General features: G+C 38.6%; 1 protein-coding gene across 3 annotated transcripts; it reads right to left on the reverse strand.

Moving 5' to 3' along the window:
- Positions 1 to 1,583: 1,583 nt before the first annotated feature.
- LOC104121343 (uncharacterized) lies at positions 1,584 to 6,921 on the reverse strand. 3 transcript variants are annotated; one of them, XR_691907.4, is made up of 7 exons: positions 6,685 to 6,920; positions 6,510 to 6,563; positions 6,134 to 6,207; positions 5,829 to 5,946; positions 4,226 to 4,284; positions 1,893 to 2,045; positions 1,584 to 1,806 (listed from the first exon to the last, which is right to left on the reverse strand). XR_691907.4 is itself a non-coding variant. In XM_009633313.4 (6 exons), the coding sequence occupies exons 1-6, from the start codon at positions 6,781 to 6,783 to the stop codon at positions 1,967 to 1,969; spliced, it is 483 nt and encodes a 160-aa protein (XP_009631608.1). In that variant the 5' UTR covers positions 6,784 to 6,920; the 3' UTR covers positions 1,584 to 1,966. The 3 variants fall into 3 exon arrangements, 2 of the variants coding, with proteins under 2 accessions (XP_009631608.1, XP_009631609.1); XM_009633313.4 differs by having other exon boundaries at positions 1,584 to 2,045; XM_009633314.4 differs by lacking the exons at positions 1,584 to 1,806; positions 1,893 to 2,045 and adding an exon at positions 3,482 to 3,603 and having other exon boundaries at positions 6,685 to 6,921.
- Positions 6,922 to 25,306: the final 18,385 nt, after the last annotated feature.

The raw sequence follows: 25,306 nt of genomic DNA on the forward strand, positions 1-25,306 counted from the left end.
ATATTTATTTTGTGTTGAAATCAACCACCACGTTTCCTAGTTTGTTTTTCTATTCTTTTTTTTGTGGTTTAGGAATTGTATTATTTTAAGTAAATGTAATGTGGGTGTGGAAACAGGAAGTAGAAAGCGAAATCACACAATACTTTTGCTGGATCTTATTCTCCTTAAACATTTCTAAGCACTACAACAAAGCCACCGAACTCTTAACAATATGTCTGGATTCTAAAAGAGGAAGAGCACATTTTATTTTCCTTATGCAAGAGGTTGACGATTTACTTCTGGTTGTCGGAGTTGGGACGAAAGTAACTTTAAATGTTTTCCATTTCCATACAGTTTTCGGCGGATTGGAGAAAATTGATGTGAGAGACAGCAATCAATGGTATAAGAGAGGGTTCCATTGGAACAATTATTTATTTCAGTTCAAGGTTCCTCGTCTCTATTTTCTTCTGAAATAGAATAGAAAAACGGAGTGTGTTGGAGAAATGTCAAGAAGATATTGGAACATAAATAACAACAGATGAAACGACACAAATTATCACCTGAATATCAAGGAAAGCCAGAAGCATCCCGTCGATCATGTGACATTATTTCATTTACTTAACGCTACTTCAATTAAACTGAAAAACTGAAATTCATGACGCATTGGCTAATTCCTAAACAGCAACTCTTTACGGTGGCTACCTGGTGTCATTTCTACTTCATTGACAGTGAATTAGTACTATAGCTATGGATTGGGCCACCGAAGGCCATCCTATATAGCCCAAATTATGCGAGACCCAATTTTTACTCCTTCCAATACTAGTACTTCTCCATTATATTCTCCACCAAGTACAAAAGTAAACATTCGTGCTCACATGTTCACTAACAAATACTCCATCCCAAAATGCTTGTTCCGAATATGAAATATAATCCCAATGGTTAATGTCATGTTTAAGACAACCTTTTTGTAACCCTCTATGTAATAGGAGTAGTATAAATAGAGAACACACCTGGAAGCTGGAAGAAATAAGAAAAGCTCTCCTCAGCTTTCATCTCTGATATTGTTACTTTTTAGCTTGATCTCTTAACAGTTCTCCTTTTCTTTTCATATTGTCTAAAAATTACCCAATTCTTCACATAAAAAGTTCTAATACGCTTTAAATACTACAGAAATTTTAAACATCCTCGTGTACTCTTCTTATGGAAGATTATCACATTGGCACAAAGGTCACTAAATTCTCTGGTGGTTGAAATTGAGACACGCCATTAAGGAAGAAGCCGGCGCACTACAGGCTAAACCGCTAAAGAGTATCTCATGTTAGTTTATGGGTACTTTTGAGATATCACCCGGAAGGATTCATAAGAAAACATGAACTAGCATCAAGTTAGAAGTAACTTTTGAGAATGTGTATAGGAAGAGATGAATAATCATTTCTGCGTCCTCCTAAATCGTATGAACAAACTAGTAAGAAGCATAACAGATGGCTTTTTTGGTTTTCTAGTCATTCACGATATAGTATCCTAAATATAAACAGCTCTATCAGAAAGAACAGATATATACAATGCGAAAAAATAACAGAACAGTTGAAAGACAAGAAACAAAGTAGAGAAGATATATCAAGAGTTTGATATGATTCAATTTCGATAATGTTTTTAATTTGTTGTGTGAGGGGGTGAAGTCATTTGTTAATCAGGGCATAGGGCAACTATGAGGTGAGCAGGGCAGCACAAGAAGAAAGCACGCATAACTTTCCGAAATGAAGAGAAACCACAGGAAACAACCTTTGTCAGGATAAAAGTTAACAGTCCAAACGAATTCATTCACACCTGATTGAAAAGTGGAGTTCCCTTTGTCATCAGAGGAAAACCAGAAAGAATTATCAATTTCTTCAAAATAATCAGCAGGGAAGCACCTGTTCAAAGTTGAGTAGACTACAGTCCAGCACTGAAAAGGTACTGGAGTGATGTTGCTTCAGCATCGAATCCACTAGATTTCAGTGTCAAAAAGCCGAATAGTAACATTTGAAACCATTCTACGAGCAAAAGGAATATAACTTAAACTGTACCTGGAAACCAGACAATATCAGCAAAATGTTAAGGATAACTCTTGTTGGTCTTGAGTAGTTCCCAAAAAAAAAATTATTTCCTGAACAATTATTTTTCTTAATTGTTATTTTCTTCTATTTTCAGAAAAGGGATAATGTGCATATATCTGTTAACACAAAAACATTACCTATTCAAGACCACTTTCTATCAAGCGTATTTGAATCACCTAAAACCACTTTTGTCTCAAGTAGGACTTACAAAATCAAGTAAGTGGAGTATACTGAATACAAATATGTGTGCAGAGGGAGAGGAGGGATGGACCGGTATGTGAAATGGGTGCCAGTGTACATATGAGATGTAGAAGGATGAATTCATTCTCTGGTTGAAGCAGCTTCACTACGAGTTGGGTTTGGGCATCAGTGGTTGAATACAGTAGGTAAGTTAGTTTCAACTACCAAAATGGCAAAATTAGCTGATACAACCCTTGTACCTATTATTTCTATGCTGAGACTGTTTAATTATGCTTGATAATGGTGATTTGGATAAAGATGAAATAGCAGGGAGCAGTATAGCCAGCCAAGAGTTCTGTCCATCTTTTTTGGGTTACAAAATAATAGACATTGGGAAGATGTCTAAGGATTATTTTGATTTTTGTCAAAATCTTTTCTGAAGTGCAATATCCTTTGGATATAGGGAAAAAAAAGGGGGAAATGAAGGAGATACTTTCACTTGTTTGGTAACAATAAAGAATGTAGCTTCTATTGTGGACACAAGTGATTGCATCTTTATTAAGGACTCAAATTGGTGCATCTTTTGGTCCCCATGGCCCCAAGTTCTTGAGGAAGCAATCTCTGTTCACAAAAAAACACTGCATAAATGTAGCCTCGAAACAGAGGTACATCTTCTCTTTAACTTGCACGTTCCACTGCAACAGTTCCTTCCCGCCATATTTCCATTATCACTACCCTCTCACTTTTAAAGCATTATCTCTTTGGTCAAAAGCAATATTCAGGATTTATTTACCAAAAATATATATATTCAGGAATTGGTGAAAATCCAGAAAAGATGGAAAACATTGAGAATTCTGAGTACTTAGAGCAGAGAATATGCAACTATACATACTAGAAGTGTTGAATTTGTCTGAACTATTCCGTCAGGAAACTGATAAAAGGATAAGAGCCGCTTTGGTTATCCAAATATAGTGGCATGCACATATCCAATTGACCAGATTTTAATGAATTTTATTTTTTTCTGGATAAAAGTGCAATAATGAACATTCCCTACAAGATCACTGAGAACACCTCAATCTTCAATGAGTTGAAAGCTGAGATTGAAAATTAACAGATGAATCTGAATACTTATGATTTACTTGCATGTTCTAAGGAAACCTAATCATGGAATCTCAACATTGTTAAGCAGCACCTCTAACCAGCTAAATCTCCAGTTTGCCATTTGTCGACAACAGGTGGCCTAGACTGCTACAATCGTTGAAACAAAGGGAAAGAAACCCCACTGACGTCCTCCCTTTGATATGTAAGTGCTCCTAACATACCACCTCCAATATCTCTGTTGTCTTACCTATTTCAGCATAAAAACCACCCAAATATGGATGCCAAGAAATCACAGATGTAGACCCTTGTTAACTCTTTCAAATAATAACTAGTTTGGGGTCAACATGACATACGTATGGCAGGTTTTGGAACCAAAAGTTGTTGAAAGAGCATATATTAAATGACTGAAAAGATAAAATAAGGTATTCTAATAACTTGAAGTCGTGGGGTAACTTCAATGGAGATGTTGAGCAGATCTGAGTGCCACCTTCGCATTATCCGATGCATGCTTACACATACCATGTACTATTATGATCATGATGAGATGCTTTTAAAAACAATCCAGCTTTTAGTGATTCTTTTGACCCAAATTTGGTCGGCAAGCGACCAGAGAAGTTCTATAAACCACAAATGAGACATTTGCTAATACATATTTTCTTAATTCCTTATTGTAATTTATGCAATTAAATTTGAATTCCAACTTTACATTTAAGATGGAACAACATTACTTTTTCGTTACACTAGAACCCCGTTATCTCCGTTCCTACTTATGGCTAAAATATAACAAGGTTAAAAAAGATATAGATTGTTGGAAGACAGTACATGTAAGAAAAACTATGCAAGATAGATAAAGGAGAAAAGCAACTGACCAGATAAGGGCACATATCTCGCATATGATTGCAAGTAGTGTCAAAATCTTACTGTGGATCTGCAGAAATACATAAATAATAAACAGAAGAAAGATTGTAGTTCAGGTAACACGTAGCATAACAAAGTAGAGTGATTAGTAATATCTATCTTTTATACAAAAAAAAGTCAGGCCACAGGAAGCAGCAACAAGACAGTAACAACAACAACAACAACGACCCGGTGGAATCCCACAAGTGGGGAACAACAGGACAGTAAAAGGGACATAAATGTTTCGCAGCACACTACAAGAAAATAATGCATTTTATGGTCAAGTTTTAAACATCACCACGTTAAAACTACTATTAAGCAAAATTTATCTTGCTAACTCAGTCATCTTCTCCTCATATCAAGAGGGAGGGTTGCTTGTAAAACTGAGACTTAAGGGTAAGTTTTACAAAGTAGTGGTTAGACCGACCATGTTGTATGGGGTAGAGTATTGGCCTATCAAGAAGTCGCATGTCCAGAAAATGGAAGTAGCTGAGATAAGGATGTTGAGATGGATGTGTGGACATACCAGGTTAGATAAGATTAGGAATGAAGTTATTCGGGATAAGGTGGGAGTGGCCCCCTTGGAGGATAAGATGCAGGAGCCGAGGTTGCGATGGTTCGGGCATGTTAAGAGGAGAAGCATAGAAGCCCCAATTAGGAGGTGTGAGAGTTTAACCTTGGTGGGTATGAGGAGGGGTAGAGGTAGGCCAAAGAAGTCTTTGGGAGAGGTGATTAGGCAGGATATGGCGCAGCTGGAGCTTACTGAGGACATGACTCTTGATAGCAGGGTGTGGATGTCGAGGATTAGGGTAGAAGGTTAGTGGGTAGTCGAACGCTTCCGTTTGTCTTCTTCAGTTCGACAACATCAGTGTTAGTTTGTTATCCCTTTATTCTTAGATTGTTGTTACTACCGTTTAATTGCTACCTTGGCTTCAACCCTCGTTTTATCTTGTTGTTGTTTATACTTGTTGTCAATACTTTTTTTTATGCCAAGGGTCTTCCGGAAACAGTCTCTCTGCCCTCCAGGGTAGAGGTAAGGTTGCGTACATCTCACCCTCCCCAGACCCCACTTGTGAAAATTCACTAGGTTTGTTGTTGTTGTTCAATTTATTAGATATCTTACCCTCATGCGGAATGGGGGGAAGATGACCATTACTTCAGCACGTCTCTTATCTATCTAAGAGAAAACGATATTGGGACGCAGAATGAATTCTTCACATTGGATTTTAACAACCTTATATTTACCTCCAACTACAACTTCCTCGTAGAAAGAAGGAACTCCTACAGGATAGCCTTTGCCTTGGGAAGGAGAGTGGGCAAGGAAGAAGATATTTGCGGTGCAGTAATATATGAATTGTTTCGTATTTTCTTCCTTCAACAAGAAAGAGAGCAGCTGATTTACGACATGCCCAAAAAGGGTGAGTGCAAAAATGGAAGAAACAAGTACTGGACTTTCCTAATATATCACAGGAAGTGAATTCTAAAATAAAAACCATCATATGTTACTAAACTAGTACTATTATTTAGGAAGCGGATCACTCTAATAGACATCACACTATATACTCAGACACTTACCACCAGCGCACAAATGAGAGCCAAAACAACACATCCCACATAAACGGCTGTGGCATAGACACGAACAGGATCCATCATCATTGATATTTGCTGCACAGGTCCAATGAGAAAAGCTGTGCTGCCGTGAGAATATCCAAGTTCAAAACACAGAAAGCGTAAGATGAATGAAATCCAAACACATGGCTGGTATCCAACAATATAAATCTATCCCAGATACTGAAAGGTTAGTATAATAATTGAATGGTTAATCGCTTCTAACAATTCAAAGTTCCATATTTTCTATACCCAAGCAGATTGTGGCATACCTCCCAATAGCCAACATGTTGCCAAAAGTAAACAACAGGGCAAACTTGATGGGCTTGACGAAAACAATCAAAGACTGCAGGCAAAAACAAAATAAAGGGCAAAACAATAAACAGCTGAAGAGATTGTTATTATAAAAAGCATTTGTCACACAACTACTTCCTCCGTTAAGAAGGAAATGAGGCCCTGTGGTCTTTAAGAAGGTATAATATATGTATGGTTATAAAAACTTCTATGTTAAAATGGAAAGTGCAAAGTTAATTGTTTACAAATATAGATGTGTCATTCTTTTTTGGTACCGACTCATAATAGAATAGTCACATAAATTAGAACTGAGAGAAAAATGTTTGATTACAGACACTGAGTAGGTGGTCATACCAGGAACATACAAACCAAGCCGGCGAGCAGACAGGCAGCGAAACCATAGACTCTCTGCACCCAATCAAAAACCAAAAAGTCAAGATAAATCAATTTGGGCCTTTAGAAAAGAAAAATATGGATCCTGTACAAGAGCAGTGAAATTTTGAGGGAAATAATGTATGAAATATAGTACCTGTAAAGGGGAAAGAGAGCAAAGCCCTTCTTGTTCACCGAACAGATTATCTTGTTGCTCTTCATTGTCCCCCAAAATGGATTCGCTTAGCTTCCACATTTTATTGAGAATTGGGGTTTAGTCAAATGATCATCAATACCTTACAATCTCCCAGATGAAGCACAAGGTCGTTTACTTGAAAATCGTGGCTTTAAGGACAAAGGTGTCAGCGTTCACTTTGGTGGATTAACTTGGTAAATCATAATTTAGTGCTATGTTCAAGTGAGCTTCTTTTTTTTTTTGGGTCACTTTGGGGTCCGACTATCCAATTTCCGAAAGTCTCACATTGGAGTAAAAACTAAAAGGTCTCTTGATTAAGGACAACTTCATATTTAGAATTTTAAATTCAAAGAAATTTGATTAAAACGAAAATTTTGAGAAGTACTTATTTTTTTTTGGGATAATTATGGTATCTGGGCCAGTTTGCACGTATTTTGATTAATTTCACAGGATATCTGTCATATTCCACCAGTAACAAGTATAGCATAACTTTACCTACCAAGGTATAGACATATAGAAAAAAATAATTTACTATAACACGCAAAATCATATCTTTTAAAAATATTATTTATGTTATTTTTACGAAGTTTGTTCTCATTAAAGTACATACTCAACGCATATATTTATAAAATATACATGTATAAGCAATTACCTAAAGACACAAATGCCCTCAAAATAAATCTTTACATAACATGAATAATGCATTATGATTCATTGTATAAAAATCCAGTTATTATTTACGGCATAAACAATCTATTCATTATAATCCTCGCATAACTAAGGTCTCGTTATTAATACGTTCAAATCTAATATACATCTGAATATTAAAGTGTGTCTTAAGATTAGGATATCTAAATATGAATATTTAAGATATTGTAATAAGATATGTATACGAAGTAATTATTTACCCGTAAAACAGTACAGTTTAATTGGTAACGTGAATTATAGACAAGCGAATCGATTTGATCCTAAAATGATAAATAAATTAAACAAAAATCAAGACTTAGCATTGAAATCAAGATAAAACAACGGATAGCTTTGGTTCCGAAAGCAGAGCTTCCAAAGGCAATAACAGTAATACCAATAAACAAGAAATAAAGTGTTATTGAGCTTAGAAGAATGTGTAGCGTACGTTTGTCAGAAAATTCGTGTTTTACAATAACTGTTGAAATCACTATTTATAGTTGTACCTAGGGAACAACATCTTAGGATCAATCTCATCTTAAATGACAATTATGGGGGCGATTGAAGAATGTGTAATGACAGGCTATGAATGCCATAATTCTCTATAATGGACTGTGTATTTAATATTGCAGAATATTTTTCATTGAATGCTATCGGGTGGCAGGCATTCATTTATTTTTATTAGCAATATTCCCTTCGGGGGCTCTCTGGTACTAACCGAAGTTGTTGCCCCCGATCTTGGTTTCCACCTGTCTCACTTTTCGTCTTTCTCCAGTTTCACGTGTCACTCTAGTATGCGAGTATTTAATATGAACCGATTTTATCCTATATAAATAGCCTCCCTGCTTTCCGGTGGCACGTCCTTGTGTCATCAAGAAGTTGGTGGAGATACCTTTCTTGGCGGAAAATTTTCTGACGCCCTCTGAAATATTTCTTATGCTTGATTAGACGCACGTCTCTCTGTTTTAATACCCCGAACACGCGTCATTTCACGATTTAGCAATACTTTTGCCGGTTCTCGAAGTAATCATGGCCACAATTTTAATTGCCTATTCCTTTACTTATACGCTTCATCCTTCTTCTTTTACATTTCACAATCCTTCAAAGCTCTCTCAACTTCTTTGCATCCAACTTTTCCTAGCTTTCACTACTCTTTAATCTTCTTCTTCAAATAACTCTTCTTTTCATCTACTAACCATGGCTTCTTCTTCTAAAACCTCAAACTCTTCAAAAAAACAAAGAAAGCACTGATGATGATGCTCCTTCTATGGTGAGCATTATTATCCCCAGAAGGCTTAATATAACCAAGGACTTTGAAGAAAATTTCCCTTCTGCTAACTCCTGCACATGAGCTGTTGGTGTATACCCTTCTACCATCCATCATTTTAGCATTCCTGCCGTGAAGGAAAACTGTGATTTCCATGATTTGAACATCATCACTCCCGATCTGGAGGAGCGGGTAACCTTCCCTAAGAAGGGTTTTACGTACGTGTAAACGTACCCCTTCACTTTGGCCCCGTTCTCATTGAGCGGGGGACTTGACCCCGTAATCTTGGAGTTTTGCTTCCGCTATCAAGTTTGTTTGGCACATGTGAGCTCTTCTGTGTGGCGGACGGTAGCCTGTCTTTGGCGATTATGCCAGGAGAGGGGGGAAGGGCTCTCCTTGGCTCGAATGATGAACCTTTATTCCCCCAAGATTTTCCGTGGGGTAATGATAAACGTTAGCAAAAGTGGTCACCATACTTTTCTCACTAGCATGGACGACGACAACGACCATGGATAGATGAAGCGGTTCGTTGTAGTTGCCACCATAGATATCATCCCGGCCACAACTCCATCATTTTCCTGATTCGTGGACTCGTATACGTAAGTTCAACATATGTCTTTTCTCTGGTTAAAGATTGTTTCATGATATTACTGATCCTTCTCATTTTATTATTTCAGCAACTCGGTGGACACCATCAAAAGTTGAAGGTTTGGACCAGTGGGTCCAGAAGATTTTGGATGTTACTACACCTGAGACCCGCCGGTGAAAAGAACTAACCCTCAAATACGGGTGGAAGGCCAAAAATCATAATATCATTATTCTCGAACTAATCTTGTTTTCACCTTGCGTATAAGAAAACTGGCTAACTTCTCTTTTTGTTGACTTCAGGTATTTCGCATGGCTCTGTTACCGTCCTTGAGGAGGACGTTTTGGCTGATATCGTAGATGCAACGAGGTTGCTGCATGAGTCCTTCGCCTGTACGGGTGTCATCGGACCTGTTTCCGGTGCAGGTGCTACCTATTAGAGCCCCCGGCCAGAGAACAAGCAACAAAAAAGTTGACGTTCCTCTACGGTCGAGGGTAAAAATAAAAGGGTGAAGAACTTCACGCCCGAGCCAACCACCGCCACTGTGGTAATTTATGATGATGGGGGAGTTAGTGATGAAGAGGCTTCCCTACAGAGGAGACGACGACCTTCATCGGCTCAACAAAATGATCATTCTGAAGAGTTAATAACACCAACCGATAACGACGTCCAAGCGCTCTAGGGAGAGTGTGATATAGTGAAAGATGCTAATTCTCGTTTCTGAGCCCCAATCGCTGCTCTCGGTACTGTGAGGATGGGTACCCGGCCTCTTTTGTCTTTGGTTGATGAGCAACTAATATCTAGCACTGCTTTTGCTGCAGCTGCTTCTCAACCCATAACTTCATCAGTTTCATCTCCTTCTTCGCCACCAACAACTGCTACATCATCTCCACCTGCTGCAGATACCCGATAGGAGGATGTCCATCCTCCCCAGTCCATGGGAATTTTGGGTATAACTATTCACCCCCTTCTACAGATCCCCAGAGGAGAAAGAATGTCTCCCTCTCGGTTTCCACCTAGTGCCATCTGTTGTCCCGGTCGGTGGAACTCGCCAATTACCTGAAGCCTCTGGCTTCATAGAAAGATAAGAATAAAATACATTATCTCTCGAGGGAGTTTATGATAAAAAATTCCATGTACAATGCAACAACGATACAATATTTGTTCCCTTTACTATTTCTTCTAATTTCGCTATGACATGATTTTTGATTTGAACTTTTGCTTTATAGGATAACTTCCTTTCTTCCGAGGGCCTTCATAGGTTGATCCTTGAAAGAGATATACTCACATCTGAGTGGGATCAGCTGTTGGACGAGCGAGAGCAAATTGTTGCTCGTCTCCCTGTACTAAAAGCACAAGCTGCTGAAGCCATTGAGTTGGAGTCCCAATTACAGCAGAGTGAACAAGAGGTGGTGACCCTTAGCCAAGAGGCTGACCTATTAAGGGTACAATTTCAAGAGGCTACGGTAAAGTGGTCTGAGGTCCAGAATGTTGTTCTTGCTGCTGCCGAGCATGAGGCTGCCTGTACTGAAAGACTAAATAATTTGGAGGCAGCCTTGAACTCCAAAGCTGAAGAGGGTGATACTACTGAGGAGAAGTATGCCCGGATGGAAGATAAGTATAGGAAGGTCATGGAGAACAATAAAGTTTAAAACTCCAGTATTCGTGACCTTTACGTCAGCCTTCAGGCCACTAGATCCGAGTGGAATAACCTTTTGACCGAGGTTGAATAGCTTAATGAAGAGCTCCAGTGCCGAACGACTTCCCTCATTGTTGAAAAAAATATATTCTATGTATGGCATGAGGAGAAAAACTTTCGAAGAGGCCAAAGTGGGCGTCATTGACTTTGATGCCGAGATCGCCAAGGCCCATAAGCTGGAGTCCACTGCCAGAAGGGGTCTCCCGGTCTAACCTGATGCATTTGACTCTTCTGATTACGGTTCCGAGTTCTCGAGAACTGAGGAAGAATTTGAAAGGGATGATGATGAAGGTAAAGATCTTGATCCGGCGGCATATCCACCTACTTCTCTAAGGGCCGCAGACGCTTCTCTTCCCCCGGGTTCTGGGGATGCAGTAGTTTAGTTTTTTGCTTTCTTTCCTTTTTGTTTTTCATTTCATACTTTTGTACTTGTGCTACTTGCCACATTTGTTATATAAAAGTGATTTTTTATTTAAGTATTGCTCAAAGTTTTCCCTTTGCGTTGAGTTATGCAAGGCTTCGGGTGAGTTTATTTCCTGATAGTATTTGAATTTCGAGCATGAATTCTTCCGGAACCAACCCTTTACTGTGAGGGTTTCATAAGAGAGAGCCCTCTTATGTTTACGGTGCTCTTGAAGAGGACGTCTCATGTTCATCCCGACACTAGGATTTGAAGTACTTGATTAACTTTCAAATGATAAAATTAATTCATCGTTCGGACAAGAAACGAGATAAAAATAAAAGGATTTTACTTTATTCCTTCCATTTTCAAAAGTACATAAGCATTCGTTATGCTGAAAAGAAATTGCCATTAATTATGGCTAATTTGTACAACTTATTTCTATAGAGCTGGCCGCACAGTCCCCGGTCTCGATGATGTATCTTTGTTCCCGAATTTTGTAGTCCCGGTTTATGTGGCGGTCATGTTTTCGTATTCTCATATCATTCCCCCCTCCCTGTGTTCGAATGCGAATTTGAGCAATAAAAGCCTTGCTCCTTTGAAGATCCCACTAGTGAATTGTTGGATAATATTTGGTCGGATAGCAAGGTTCACTTCCTGTTAGGAACTTTGCTATAGAGCCAAAGGTTATCTAACCAACCCCCAGTTACTTGCACTCGTGAACGGTCGGGTAACCTTTGGTCCGATAGCAAGCTTTATTTCCATGTAGGAACTTTTCTATCGAGCAAAAGACTCTCTAACCTTCCCGTAGTGGCTCATTGCTTCCATGCCTTGTTATTTAAATGTCTTATTTCTACTGACGGTGCTTTCTCCGTAGTATGCTTTCCATTGCTGCATCGTTAAAACCTTGATAGAAAAATACAGTTGGGACAAAAACTGGACGAAAGAAAAAAGAGTGCAGCACATACTTTTAGTATAGGCAGTGTTCATCAACAATAGTATCTTTTGAAGTGTGCCATATTCCAATTGGTCGACAATTTTACTCCGTCTTGATTTTCCAATTCGTATGATCTTTTTCCCAGTGATAGCTGAAACCGGTAGGGCCTTCCCACGTTGGACCCAACTTTCTTGCGTTGAGCTCTCAGGTATTTTGAGTCAATTTCCTTAAAACCAAGTCTCCCACTTTGAAATAACGGAGATTGGATCTTCGATTATAATATCTTTCCATTATTTGTTTTTGGGCCTCCATCCTTATATGCGCCAAGTCCAAGTGTTCGTCGAGCAGCTCCAATCAGACCAATAATGCTTCGTTGTTTGCTTCTTCATCCGTCTGGAAGTATATCATGGTAGGTTCTCCTATTTTCATCGGGATCAGGGATTCTGCTCCGTATACGAGAGAGAAAGGTGTCTCCCTCATGTTTGATTTGGCCATTGTTCGGTATGCCCATAACACTCTTTGTAGCTCTTCGGGCCATTTGCCTTAGGCTGCTTCCAATCTCTTTTTGAGATTTTGAATAATCACTTTATTCGTTGATTCCGCTTGGCCGTTTACACTTGGGTAGTATGGTGATGATGTGATTCTTTTGATTTTCATGTCTTCAAAGAATTTTGTGACCTTTGTGCCTATAAATTATGGCATGTTGTCGAAGGCTATCTCTTTTGGTATCCCCAACCTGCAAATTATGTTCTCCCATAGGAAATCGACTACTTCGCACTCGCTGATTTTCTGGTATGGACCTGCTTCAACCCACTTAGAGGAGTAGTCAGTTAAAACCAAAAGAAATCTTACCTTACCAGGAGCCGGTGTCATCTGACCGACTATGTCTATCCCCCATTTCATGAATGGCCAGGGCGATAAAACCGAGTGTAATACTTCTGCGGGTTGTACTCCAACGGTGCCTGGCATTGACATTTATCACATTTCTGAACATATGTCTTAGCGTCTTGTTCCATCCGGAGCGAGTAGTATCCTGCCCTAATTAGCTTTAATACCAAGGAGTCCACACCCGAGTGATTTCCACAGATTCATTCGCGAACTTCTCTCATGACGTTGCGACTTGAGACTAGACTTGTGTAGAGTGATAGACTTGCTATTGTAGAGATTCGACGAGCTTCATGACTAGCCGCGAAATAATTGTACTCCTCTTACAAATTTTTCCCACATTATGTGTTCTCATCGAAAGGTTTCCCTTAAAAATTTATAACTCACACGTCTATTCATGAGTGGGGTCAAGGACCCGATAAAGCTTCTTATTCTAATGGGATCGTGTTGTTCGCCTCGGCAGTTTAATAAATACATCTATGGTTCGTATCGTTCGACCCTCGACAATGTGCATATTATGATAGGATCGGGTCATTCGCCTTGGCAGGATTATGGATCACACTCTCATAGGAGCGAGCCATTCGCCTTGGCAATACAATAGATGTATCTATGGTTAGATAATATTATGATGGATTGGGCCGTACGCCTCGGCATTTCTATAAAATACTCTTATGAAATTGTGCGTAATATTTGATAAGAAGCCAGTATATCTATGAGTTTTCCTGATTTGAACTATGACAACTTATATGGTAAGGTCCATTATATATATACTCTGATTGAGGGGGTAACTACTAGATGAGAGCTTGAGTTATTGTTGGGAGGAGAATTGTACCACGAATTTATACTTGTTATTTCGTTTATTTACTCTAACTCACATCTGTCTTATTGGACCACTAGTAAGTGTCGATGTCGACCCCTCGTCACTACTTCTATGAGGTTAGGCTAGATACTTACTGGGTACGTGTTAATTTATGTACTCATGCTACACTTCCTGCACTTATTATGCAGGTATATATATGTCTGGTGGTATTTTGGGCGCAACGGCGCGACTATTGCAGGGACTTTACCATGAGCTGCATTCCATGTTATGATTCGTAGCCTGTAGAGTCTCCATCAAAGTTATTTATATTCTCCTATCTAATTTGTATTCTAGACAGATGTTGTATTTTATTATATTTCCTAGTTGATGGCCATACACTTCTGACACCGAGATTTTGGGGGTTCCTATAGGTTGTTCATTATTGTAGTTCGTGTAAATATTATCATTTACCCTATAAATCATATTTCATACTATTTAATTAATGAGAATTGTGATTTCAAAATACTAAAACGAGTAATTAAGTTGATCAATCACCGTTGGCTTGCCTGATAGCGGTGTTAGGTGCCATCACGACCTTTAGTGAATTTTGGGTCGTGACAGCTTGGTATCAGAGCATTAGGTTCACTTGGGTATCACGAGTCATGAGCAAGTCTAGTAGAGTCTTGCGGATCGGTACGGAGATATCTGTACTTCTCTTCGAGAGGCTACAGGGATGTTAGGAGCACTTCCCTTCTTGATTTCGTTATCATGCGCTTTGATTCTATTGAGGCTTGCGGCTTTATTTCCTTCCTACTCAATCTTATGCGACGTGAAGCGCTTTTTATCAATTGGGTGTCGAGTAGTTGTATTGGTACTGCAGACATGGTGCAGGATGTTTTTCCCTGCATATTCGGGCAGGCTGTTATCGTCGCCTTGCAGAAGGGTGTTTTGTCATTTTAGTTTAGTATCTGTACTTCCAATAGTTTTGAGGTTGTGCACGTATTGCTATAATATCTATGTGTTGTTATCGCATACTGTTGGTGTAATGGTAGGGCATTTATTTATGTGTTGGGATAGTGAATGACTTGAAAATAGGATTTCTCAACACATGATTTAGAGGTTCAGCATTTAATTCCAGCAAAGGAAGGGCAACCGGACTATAGATGTTCAGGCCTTGGTCGATGAAGCAACGAGACTTGATATTTTCGAGTATGGTGGAATTCTCATTTGTGATGTGGTGTCGTCGTCCTTGTTGGAACGCATTAAGGTTCGCAAGTGTTATGGTCTTCTTCGATTTGCCTTCGGGGCAGGATGTTGGGAAAGTGGTGCCTAAGAAGCGGTTATCCAAGATAGCGTAGTGTAGTGGGTTCATAATCGAATTAGTATTTCTAGTGTTGATGGCTCGAGAAAGATGATCTTCCAGGAGGTTTAAAGTTGGTAGCAATTTATTAGTTCAGGTGCTACAAGTATGGATGTGATTTGAGGCAACATTTGGGCAGCGAAGTATGAGGAAGGACATGGCGGGAAGTGTCTCGTGGTGGTTGAATTACTAGCAGGTCAAGTATGAACAACATAGGTCGAGAAGTTGCTTAAAGGAGATGGTTTAACCGAAGTAAGAGTGGCAGATTAGCATATGGATTATGTGGTAGGATAGTTGCGTGCCTTGAGAAAGCGTAGAATGGTTTGGGAATCATGATGGAAGGTGATTTGGTCTACATATTTTATTTGGAATGGTGGCTACAGTACGGAGAAAGATTGAATATGGCAGAAAGGAGTTTGCTTGAAATGAAGAGGGGTGTGGAGATTTTATTATCGTTCCAGATGCAACATGACTTGAGTTTGGAAGGTATTGTTGAATTTCAGTTGATGTCAATGGGGAAGGAACAGACTTGTACAACTGGTGGGCGAGCATGGGCTCAGGAGAGTTTACTGATTTCGTGGTAGTTGTACCCAGTGCAGCGTTATTAGAAGATGTCAGTAGGGAATTCTACAGGTGGGTGATCTCATATGAGCAAATTAACGGTTGTGTGATTCTGAGGAAGTTTTTGAGAAGAATTCTACTTACTACCCGGCATAAGGTCGAATATGCGATTGTGGAGGATAATTCAGAATGTTCATGAGAGGTTTGACGAAATATTTTGAGAAATTTGGCTGGTTAAAGGTGCAAGATCATGGTAATTGATAAGGAGGAACCGTTGTGGTCTCTACATTGTGTGATGGTAGCTTAAAGCTAAGTGGGAGAGCCCACTGTCTACGATTGGATCACGTGGTTGTATGCTTGTGCGGTTTCTGGTTAGCGATGCGTTGATGGATTATTTATGACTAAAAAGAGAAAGTATCAGGAGTAGTTCAAGCAAGGAACTTGATGAATGTGCGCTATACTTTGACTTATCGATTGTGGAGCAGGTTTTGGGAAGACTCAGAGTTTATGCTTCTTGTGGATGTAATGTACAAGAAAAAATAATTCAGTCGATTGCTTCTTTGATAGGGCATTCATGTGCTAGCATAGCATTAGAAGTTTGGTTATATTCGAGATCAGGTCAGAGTGGGTGACTCTCAACAATGGTCCTAGTAGGTTCAAGAATTTAACTGCAGTGCCTAAGGATTTTGGGTCCGTTGAGTGATAAAGGATCGAGTTTTTCACAGTGGATTACGAACGAGACATGGAATGTTCTATGTTATCATGGAAAATGCGGTGCAGTATTGGAGGAAAGGAAGAAATAACTTCAGATTCGCGGAAGTTCTTGCAGAATGGGTGTACCAGTTGGAGATGCTATTGTGCGCATAAGGAGAGTATGATATGGTTCATGAGTATTGAGACGATGTGGTCTCGTGATGCGGGTCATTCGAGATGAGTGTGGATTTGGTTCGTTACATTTTTGAATGGAACTATTATTATTTCTAAGGCAAGTCGAGAGTAAATTAGAAGAAGTTGGGTCGGTTAGTAATGGCTGAATCAGTATGACTGTGGCAAAGATCGGTTTCTTTAATGTGTGAAGTTATACATGTGGTTTGTGGTTGTACACGCGGGCTTGACATCCGCCACAACTTGATTGATTTGGGAGGTATTTGTTACACCCTATGTTGTCGTACGTGAAAGTACGACATAAGTAAATTGATGAAAGCTCAGGAAGGGATTATTTTGAGATTATGAGTATTATGCTATTTCAAATAAGTGATAAGTAAATTCGTGAAAGTAAGAGGGTAAGCGAATCGAAGAGAATGAGTTTCGTTGAAGGTTGTCATTTTGAGATAAAATACGGTCCGAGCTATAATACCCAGTATTTATGGACCAGTATCATACAAGGTACCACATGACCATGATAGTAGGGTACATAAAGTGTGTTAAAAGTGGTACATTAGCCTCCTAACGTGGCAGCCCAAGGGGTCTTGATTTAAAGCTCATATAATGACTCATAATACATGTGAAAGGTGGTATCTTTAGGAGATAATTATTGGTCAAGTCATACCTAAGTGGGGCCCATACCCACTTTGATAAAGACAATTCAAGTAAGATGTATAAGCTTGCTAAGGCTACCATTTTAACAGCACATGAATTGTGCCTATTTTCATGTCTATTTACCATTTTACATTCATCACATACTTATCCAACCCCTATAGCAAAGAAAATTCCAACTTCATGTTCATAGAAATTTCAGAAAGCACTACGTAGCATATCAAAAGGGACTAAATCTTGAGACAACAAATGGAAAATCTCAACAAGACTTCATATGAATCCTTATAATGCTACAACATCGTGAGATGCGATTCTAAGAGAGCACGGTACAATCTTTCTCAAGAATATCATATGGATTTTTTCCTACTTCGATATGTCGTTACATGTTTTTCGCAAAAGACGTGGGTTAGAGGGATTGTCAAGAGACTCGGTTCAGGTATGTTAAGGCTATCCCTTCTTTCTTTTTGGCATGATTCATACGATACAGACGAACGAGTAAACGCACAGTTTCCATAAATGACTCTATTCATAGAAGTATTAGGGTGCCTATGTTCTTGATTTCCCATGTGAATTATTATTATATCTTCTGTTCACGGGTCTCAGAAAAATACGTAGTTGATAAAGTTTATCCGAAAGGCATATTGATCTTATGACATTCCGAGAAATCTTATTAACGCACTTCTTATGTATTTGATGCATTTATACATGTACATTAACCCATGACCAGATGGCATTATATACGCGTATATTATATGTATATGGGATATGGGAAAAACTTACGGCGTTATATACGCACCACCACCTGATCAGCTGGTATACGTTGATGATTTGCCCACATTGGCCAAGATGCTATGATGGGATGCCCTTAGAGACTTGATGATGTTATGAACGCATATACCTATGCATGGTATGACATTTATACGTATATGCATGACATTATAAATATGAAATGATTCACAGAGCTATTCAGACTTACATGTTGAGTCTTTTACTCTATGTTTCTCTATGTCTTTTATTTACTGATTTTCATTCCTTACATACTCAGTACATTATTTGTATTGACGTACCTTTTGCCTGGGGACGCTGCGTTTCATGCCCGCAGGTCCCGATAAACAGGTTTAGAGTCCGCCAAGTAGGCTATTAGCTCAGCGGAAGGTGTTGGTGTGTTCCATTTGCTCCGGAGTTGCTTATTTGGTCAGTATGATTTGGTCATGTATTGATTAGTATGGCGGGGCCATGTCCCGACCTTTATGGTGTTTATCTACTATTACAGGCTTGTCGACATATGTCATGTACGTGAAAGATTGTAGGGCCTTGTCGGCCTATGTTCAGTGTATGAGTGATCGTTTTGGTCTTATAGGCCCGTATGTCATATGTATAAGTTTATATTACATGTTGGATCATCCAATGTTGAGTGTTTCCTCATATTTTATTCTACTTATCTCACGACAGCCTCTCCGGCTCATTTTTCTATGATAATGTGATAAGAAAAGATACGTTACGTTGGTACTCGATTGAGTAAGGTACCAGGTGCTCGTCGCGGTCCATCGGTTTGGGTCGTGACAAAAGGGGTATCAGAGCAGTTCCGACCTAGGGAGTCTACAAGCCGCGTCTAGTAGAGTCTTATTTATGGGTGTGTTGTTCACCACACTTATAAGCAGGAGGCTATAGGGCATTTAGGACTGTCACTCTTTCTTCTTACTCTAGATCGTGTGGTAGAGCTCACTTGTAAGAATTCAAACCCCTAAATTCTATTTTATTCGTAATAAGATGATACGTACATCCAAAGGACAGTTGGTAAGAGATTGCATGTGGTGGTGGAAGAGTTGAGTCAGAGGAACTCGATTTTGCATTTTGCTTATGATGAGTAAATGTGAAGTCTTCAGCATATCATGTGTGTACTAAGACGTATAAGCTTTTTGATAAGGAGCCTTATGGTAAGAATATCTATCCACCCATATGGTGAAAAGTAATGAGAGATTCAGAAGGTAGATACAAGTTTCAACAAGTAAAAGAAGCAAGGTGAAGAAGGGTACAAGGCACCCAGTTAATGAAGCATTATGAGTAAGATATGATACATGGGTGACAACAGTAGATCAAAAAATGACAGTATTATAGAGTCTATAGTCAAGGGAAGGAAAAGATGAGAGGTGACAGGCCTTGAGACAACAAAAGAGTATAGGCCATAAAGTCATATCCTCATTTCGAGAAATAGGTTTGTGAATCTAGCGTGATTACCAGAAGGAAAATTTAGACCCCAGAGTAATAGAAATCGGTATGGACTGGTAGACAAGATAAACAAAACATGAATTATGGACTGAGTGATTTGATAATAGTCGGCATCATGAGAATTTTAGAGATTGTGTTCCGGCAATAATAGAATGGACGAGAGAAGAATAACCTTTAAAGGTCATTCAGGAAGACGCTTCCCTAAAGCAAGCAATGTGAGCAAAGTTAAGCTTAAGGGACTATGTGTGCCAGTTATACTAGGTGTCACCCTCATGAGTAAGAAAATTCGTTATCCTTGGTATAGAAGGATTACCGCAAGGTGAGTAAGGATCATCAATGATGTGAAAAGACGCCAAAGATGAAGAGGTAAAACATCTATATGTAGATCGTCAAAATCTTAGTACTCCACTAGAAGGGGGAATATGGAGTGATGTGGCATTAAGTCAGAATTAAGTGGTTTTAGTAACTATGGAATGGTAAAGGGAGAATGCGATAAAACAAAATGAGAAAGGAATGAGATTGCACTTATTCAAAGCCCATAAATATGCTACGATTCCAGAATATTATGCAAACACAATGCCAAGGAAAGGAAGTAAGGGTTCCTGTCCGAGATGTTATTAATAAATAAGGAGCCAGTGCGAGACGTAAGTTAAGACAAAGGAAATAACCCAAGAAAGATTACGTGGAATATTGATATGAGAATGGGCCAACGAGTAGTTAGTAGTTGATTCAGGAAGAGCCTACTTATGGCTAGACTAGAGGATACAGACAAATCAACAGATCGTGCAATATAAACATAATGTACCCCAACATGGGAATTCAGTCTCTCATAAATGACATTGTGATCCTTGAGAAATATTCAGATAGAAGTTGGGGTAGTTAAAGATACTGTATGAGTGTTACAGAAATAAAAGAGAGTGCCACTAGGAAGACAGTCAAAATATCAGTTCAGAAGAAATGCTACAAGCATAAGGGCATAAAGGTAAGTAACTGCAGATAATTATAGGCAAGGAAGGACATCAAAAAAAAAATCCGTCGAGTAAACGATGTTATAAGCTCACAACGTTACAAGAGTCAGAGGGTCCTCCCTAAATACTACAACGAAAGACTAGCTGAGAAAATAAGGAAGAAGGCTTCAACCTAAGATCAGTGACCTAAAGAGGAAATGGTCTTGCAACAACAGTCTCACAACAACATTGTATGCACTCCATAAGAAAGTGGTACCTATCATGGCTAATGAACGGAAAAAAAAATCAAAAGGTGATATTCAAGATCGGGTTATATGGAATTCCAACATGTGTGGGCACTAAGATGAGCCAAGTATTAATGCAACAAGTGGCAAAACGACCAAGAAAAATAATTGCTTACATTTAAAGAAAGCTGAGAAGGAACGAAAGAAATTATTCGATCAATGATCTAGAGTTAGTTACGTTATGGATGCACTTAAGATTTCAGAGTATTATCCATGCAGTATATATGTTGACAATCATACAGTCGTAGAAGACTCCGGTATAAGTTAAAATAAAGAATTGAGTCCAGGTCATAGTCAAAGGATTGAATTGTTAAAAGATTGTATCGTGGATATTCCACAGCGTCCATGAAAGGCTAAAGTAATAACTAATACCAGGAGCCACAGATCGGAAGATAGCTTAAGACTACATAAAGGTTGATCAGAAGGAAGAGGAAACTAAAGAGTTACATCAACTAAGTAAATCAGGAGTCTGATTATTGGACCCAGAAAATTATAGAAATCATGATTGAGAACATTGCAGAATCACTCTTAATATCAGAGGTACAAGAGATATAGTGCAACAACCGTATTCTATGACGGCTATACGAGAAATCTAGTTAGAAGAGTACTAGCCTCATGAGAAATCAGTATGAAGCTCCCACTGGATTGTGTATGCACTAGAGGTGCAAATATTATAATTGAGCTTCAAGTTGTGGATGTGAATTATACCTATGTGGAAGGGAGGTCATGAAAGAGATAGAATATGTGATGCGAGATTTGAAGGTAAGTAAGGTAAAGGTGAATAACGTACGAGATACTCACATGCGGAAGGTTGTGTATAGTCCATACTTCGGATAGAAGGCTAAAAGCGTGTGGATTCAGTATCCATGAATGATAACGGTGTCATTAGTGGCATATCTTCCAGCCTATGGTTTCTAGGTATCGAGAGGTCTAGTTAAGAGAGTAAATAAGAGTTAGAGACGATGTGATATCTCACTTGATGTTCCAGAATAACATAAGGAAATCTATGATGCAAGCAAGTTGAAGGAAGGTTGTGAGTAGCATAAATAGATATGTATAGACCACAAGCTAAAGTATGGTAGAGTGACAAGGTTTTAAGAAGACATGAGTAAGGATAAGGAAAGGCAAGTGAGAGGGTGACGAGAATGGATAAGTCCTCGGGATTAAGCCCGTGAAAACAAGAAAGCTAATAGTTTCTCTAAGTTATAGAAAGTTCAGTATAGCTTGATTGAACTCAAAGGAGTCTAAGACTAATAGAATTTAGAAGAGATGGAATGATGCCCTAGTAGTAGAATAAGGGCATAATTGTGATAGATAAAGGATGACGTTTGGGCCTTCGATCGACAGGGGCGGATGTAGCATATATTCCGCGGGTTCAACTGAACCCATAACTTTCGACGCGGAGTAAAAATTTATATGTAAAAAATCATTTAAATTACAAAAATAGTAGAGATGAACCCATAACTTTAAAAATATAATAGGTTCAATGCTAAAATTTTTAAAAGTTGAACCCATAGAGTTTAAATCCTGGATCCGCTTCTGTGACGATCGAGTAATGATTTGAAGAGAAAAAAATGGGGGATTTCATAAATTGTACAGGATTAAAATACCCACATAAGGTAAATCACATTGGGATGCTATGAAATACGGTTATGGAAGTATGGTATCTCCCTCAGGTGGATCGGGAAAATCACTTCAAATGTTCCTCGATGCAACGTGAGCCCTAGTGATTACGTAAGAGGTTTCAAGTTATCAGTTGTAGATTGTAGATCAATATTGAGGTGAATCAACAATGGATGGATAAAAGTTACAAGTATAAGATGAGATTAGACAATCATTCTTAAGATGAACAGTAATAAGGAAGCATTAAAGGACTTAGATTTATACATATAGGATAAGCAACAAGAGTAACCTGGAGTTTAGTAGTAGACCTCATTAATAATAAATTGAAGTAAGAGTTATGGTATAGTATGACTTACCTAGATGCAGTAAAGCCATACGGATAGATAACCGGGTCTATGAAATAAGATATAGCAATATTCATAAGTTCGACAAAGTATCGAGCGAAGAACTTCAGTACACCTATAGATGCCCAGAGCGACATCTTGTCAAGTTCTGTATATGTTCCCAAAGTGACGCCTAGAGATTGGCTAAAAGCTGGAGGGTAGAGTCGTATAGGCGTACATACAAGGAATAAGTCGGACAAGCCACATGATTGAAGGTAGCAATAGTTACAAGATTGGAAGAATTCTGACACAGGCTGTGGTGTGAGAAAGAGGCCTAAACGTGGGAATGCCTTGGACTTTGGATTTATTCATATAATAGTTGCCTAGATGGCAAGGAGAGTACTAAAGTATTAGGAAGACATGGGTTATGAAAATGATAAGTGCATCGCTCAACATTCGAGGACGAATGTTCCAAAGGGGGGAATGATGTTACACCCCATGTTGTCGTACGTGAAAGTACGCCATAAGTAAATTGATGAAAGCTCGGGAATGAGATTATTTTGAGATTATGAGTATTATGCTATTTCTAACAAGTGATATGTAAATTCGTGAAGGTAAGAGGGTAAGCAAATCGAAGAGAATGATTTTCGTTGAAGGTTGTCATTTTGAGATAAAATATGGTTCGAGCTATAATATCCGGTATTTATGGACTAGTGCTATACAAGGTACCACCTAACCATGATAGTAGGGTACATAAAGTGTGTTAAAAATGAGTAGTATTTTAAGTAATTTGAGATAATTCTTAATTATGTGGATAATTGGGTAATTATTAATTTTTAGTGGGAGATTAACTAATTAATTATATTATTTGGATAAGCTTGATTAGCCTCCTAATGTGGCAGCCCAAGGGGTCTTGATTTAAAGCCCATATAATGACTCCTAATACATGTGAAAGGTGGCATCTTTAGGATATAATTGTTGGCCAAGTCATACCTAAGTGGGCCCACACCCACTTTGATAAAGACAATTCAAGTAAGATGTATAAGCTTGCTAAGGCTACCATTTTAACAGCACTCGAATTGTGCCTATTTTCATATCTATTTACCATTTTATATTCATCACATACTTATCTAACCCCTATAGCAAAGAAAATTCCAACTTCATGTTCATAGAAATTTCAGAAAACACTACGTACCATATCAAAAGGGACTAAATCTTGAGACAACAAATGGAAAATCTCAACAAGACTTCATATGAATCCTTATAATGCTACAACAACGTGAGATGTGATTCTAAGAGAGCACGGTACAATCTTTCTAAAAAATATCATACGGATTTTTCCGTACTTCGATATGTCGTTACATGTTTTTCGCAAAAGACGTGGGTTAGAGGGATTGTCAAGAGACTCGGTTCAGGTATGTTAAGGCTATCCCTTTTTTCTTTTTGGCATGATTCATACGATACAGACGAAACGAGCAAACACACAGTTTCCATAAATGACTTTATTCATAGAAGTACTAGGGGTGCCTATGTTCTTGATTCCCCATGTGAATTATTATTATATCTTTTACTCATAGGTCTCAGAAAAATACGTAGTTGATAAAGTTTATCCGAAAGACATATTTATCTTATGACATTCCGAGAAATCTTATTAACACGCTTCTTATGCATTTATACATATACACTGACCCATGACCAGATGGAATTATATACGCGTATATTATATGTATATGGGATATGGGAAAAAGTTACGGTGTTATATGCGCACCACCACCTGATCAGCTGGTATACGTTGATGATTTGCCCACAATGGCCGAGATGATATGATGGGATGCCCTCAGAGGCTTGATGATGTTATGAACACATATACCTATGCATGGTATGACATTTATATGCATATGAATGACATTATAAATATGAAATGATTCACAGAGCTATTCAGACTTACATGTTGAGTCTTTTACTCCATGTTTCTCTATGTCTTTTATTTATTTATTTTCATTCCTTACATACTCGGTACATTATATGTATTGTCATCCCTTTTGCCTGGGGATGCTGAGTTTCATTTCCCGCAGGTCCCGATAGACAGGTTTTGAGTTCTCCAAGTAGGCTATCAGCTCAGTAGAAGGTATTGGTGCCCTCCATTTGCTCCGGAGTTGCTTATTTGGTCAGTATGATTTGGTCATGTATTGATTAGTATGGCGGGGCCCTATCCCGACCTTTATGGTGTTTATATACTCTTAGAGGCTTGTAGACATATGTCATGTACGTGAAATATTGTAGGGCCTTGTCGGCCTATGTTCAATGTACGAGTTATCATTTTGGTCTTATAGGCCCGTATGTCATATGTATAAGTTTGTATTACATGTTGGATCATCCAATGTTGAGTGTTTCCTTATGTTTTATTCTACTTGTCTCACGACAGCCTCTCCGGCTCATTTA

The sequence above is a fragment of the Nicotiana tomentosiformis genome, chromosome 3, assembly GCF_000390325.3.
Source record: "Nicotiana tomentosiformis chromosome 3, ASM39032v3, whole genome shotgun sequence".
Lineage (NCBI taxonomy): Eukaryota > Viridiplantae > Streptophyta > Magnoliopsida > Solanales > Solanaceae > Nicotiana > Nicotiana tomentosiformis.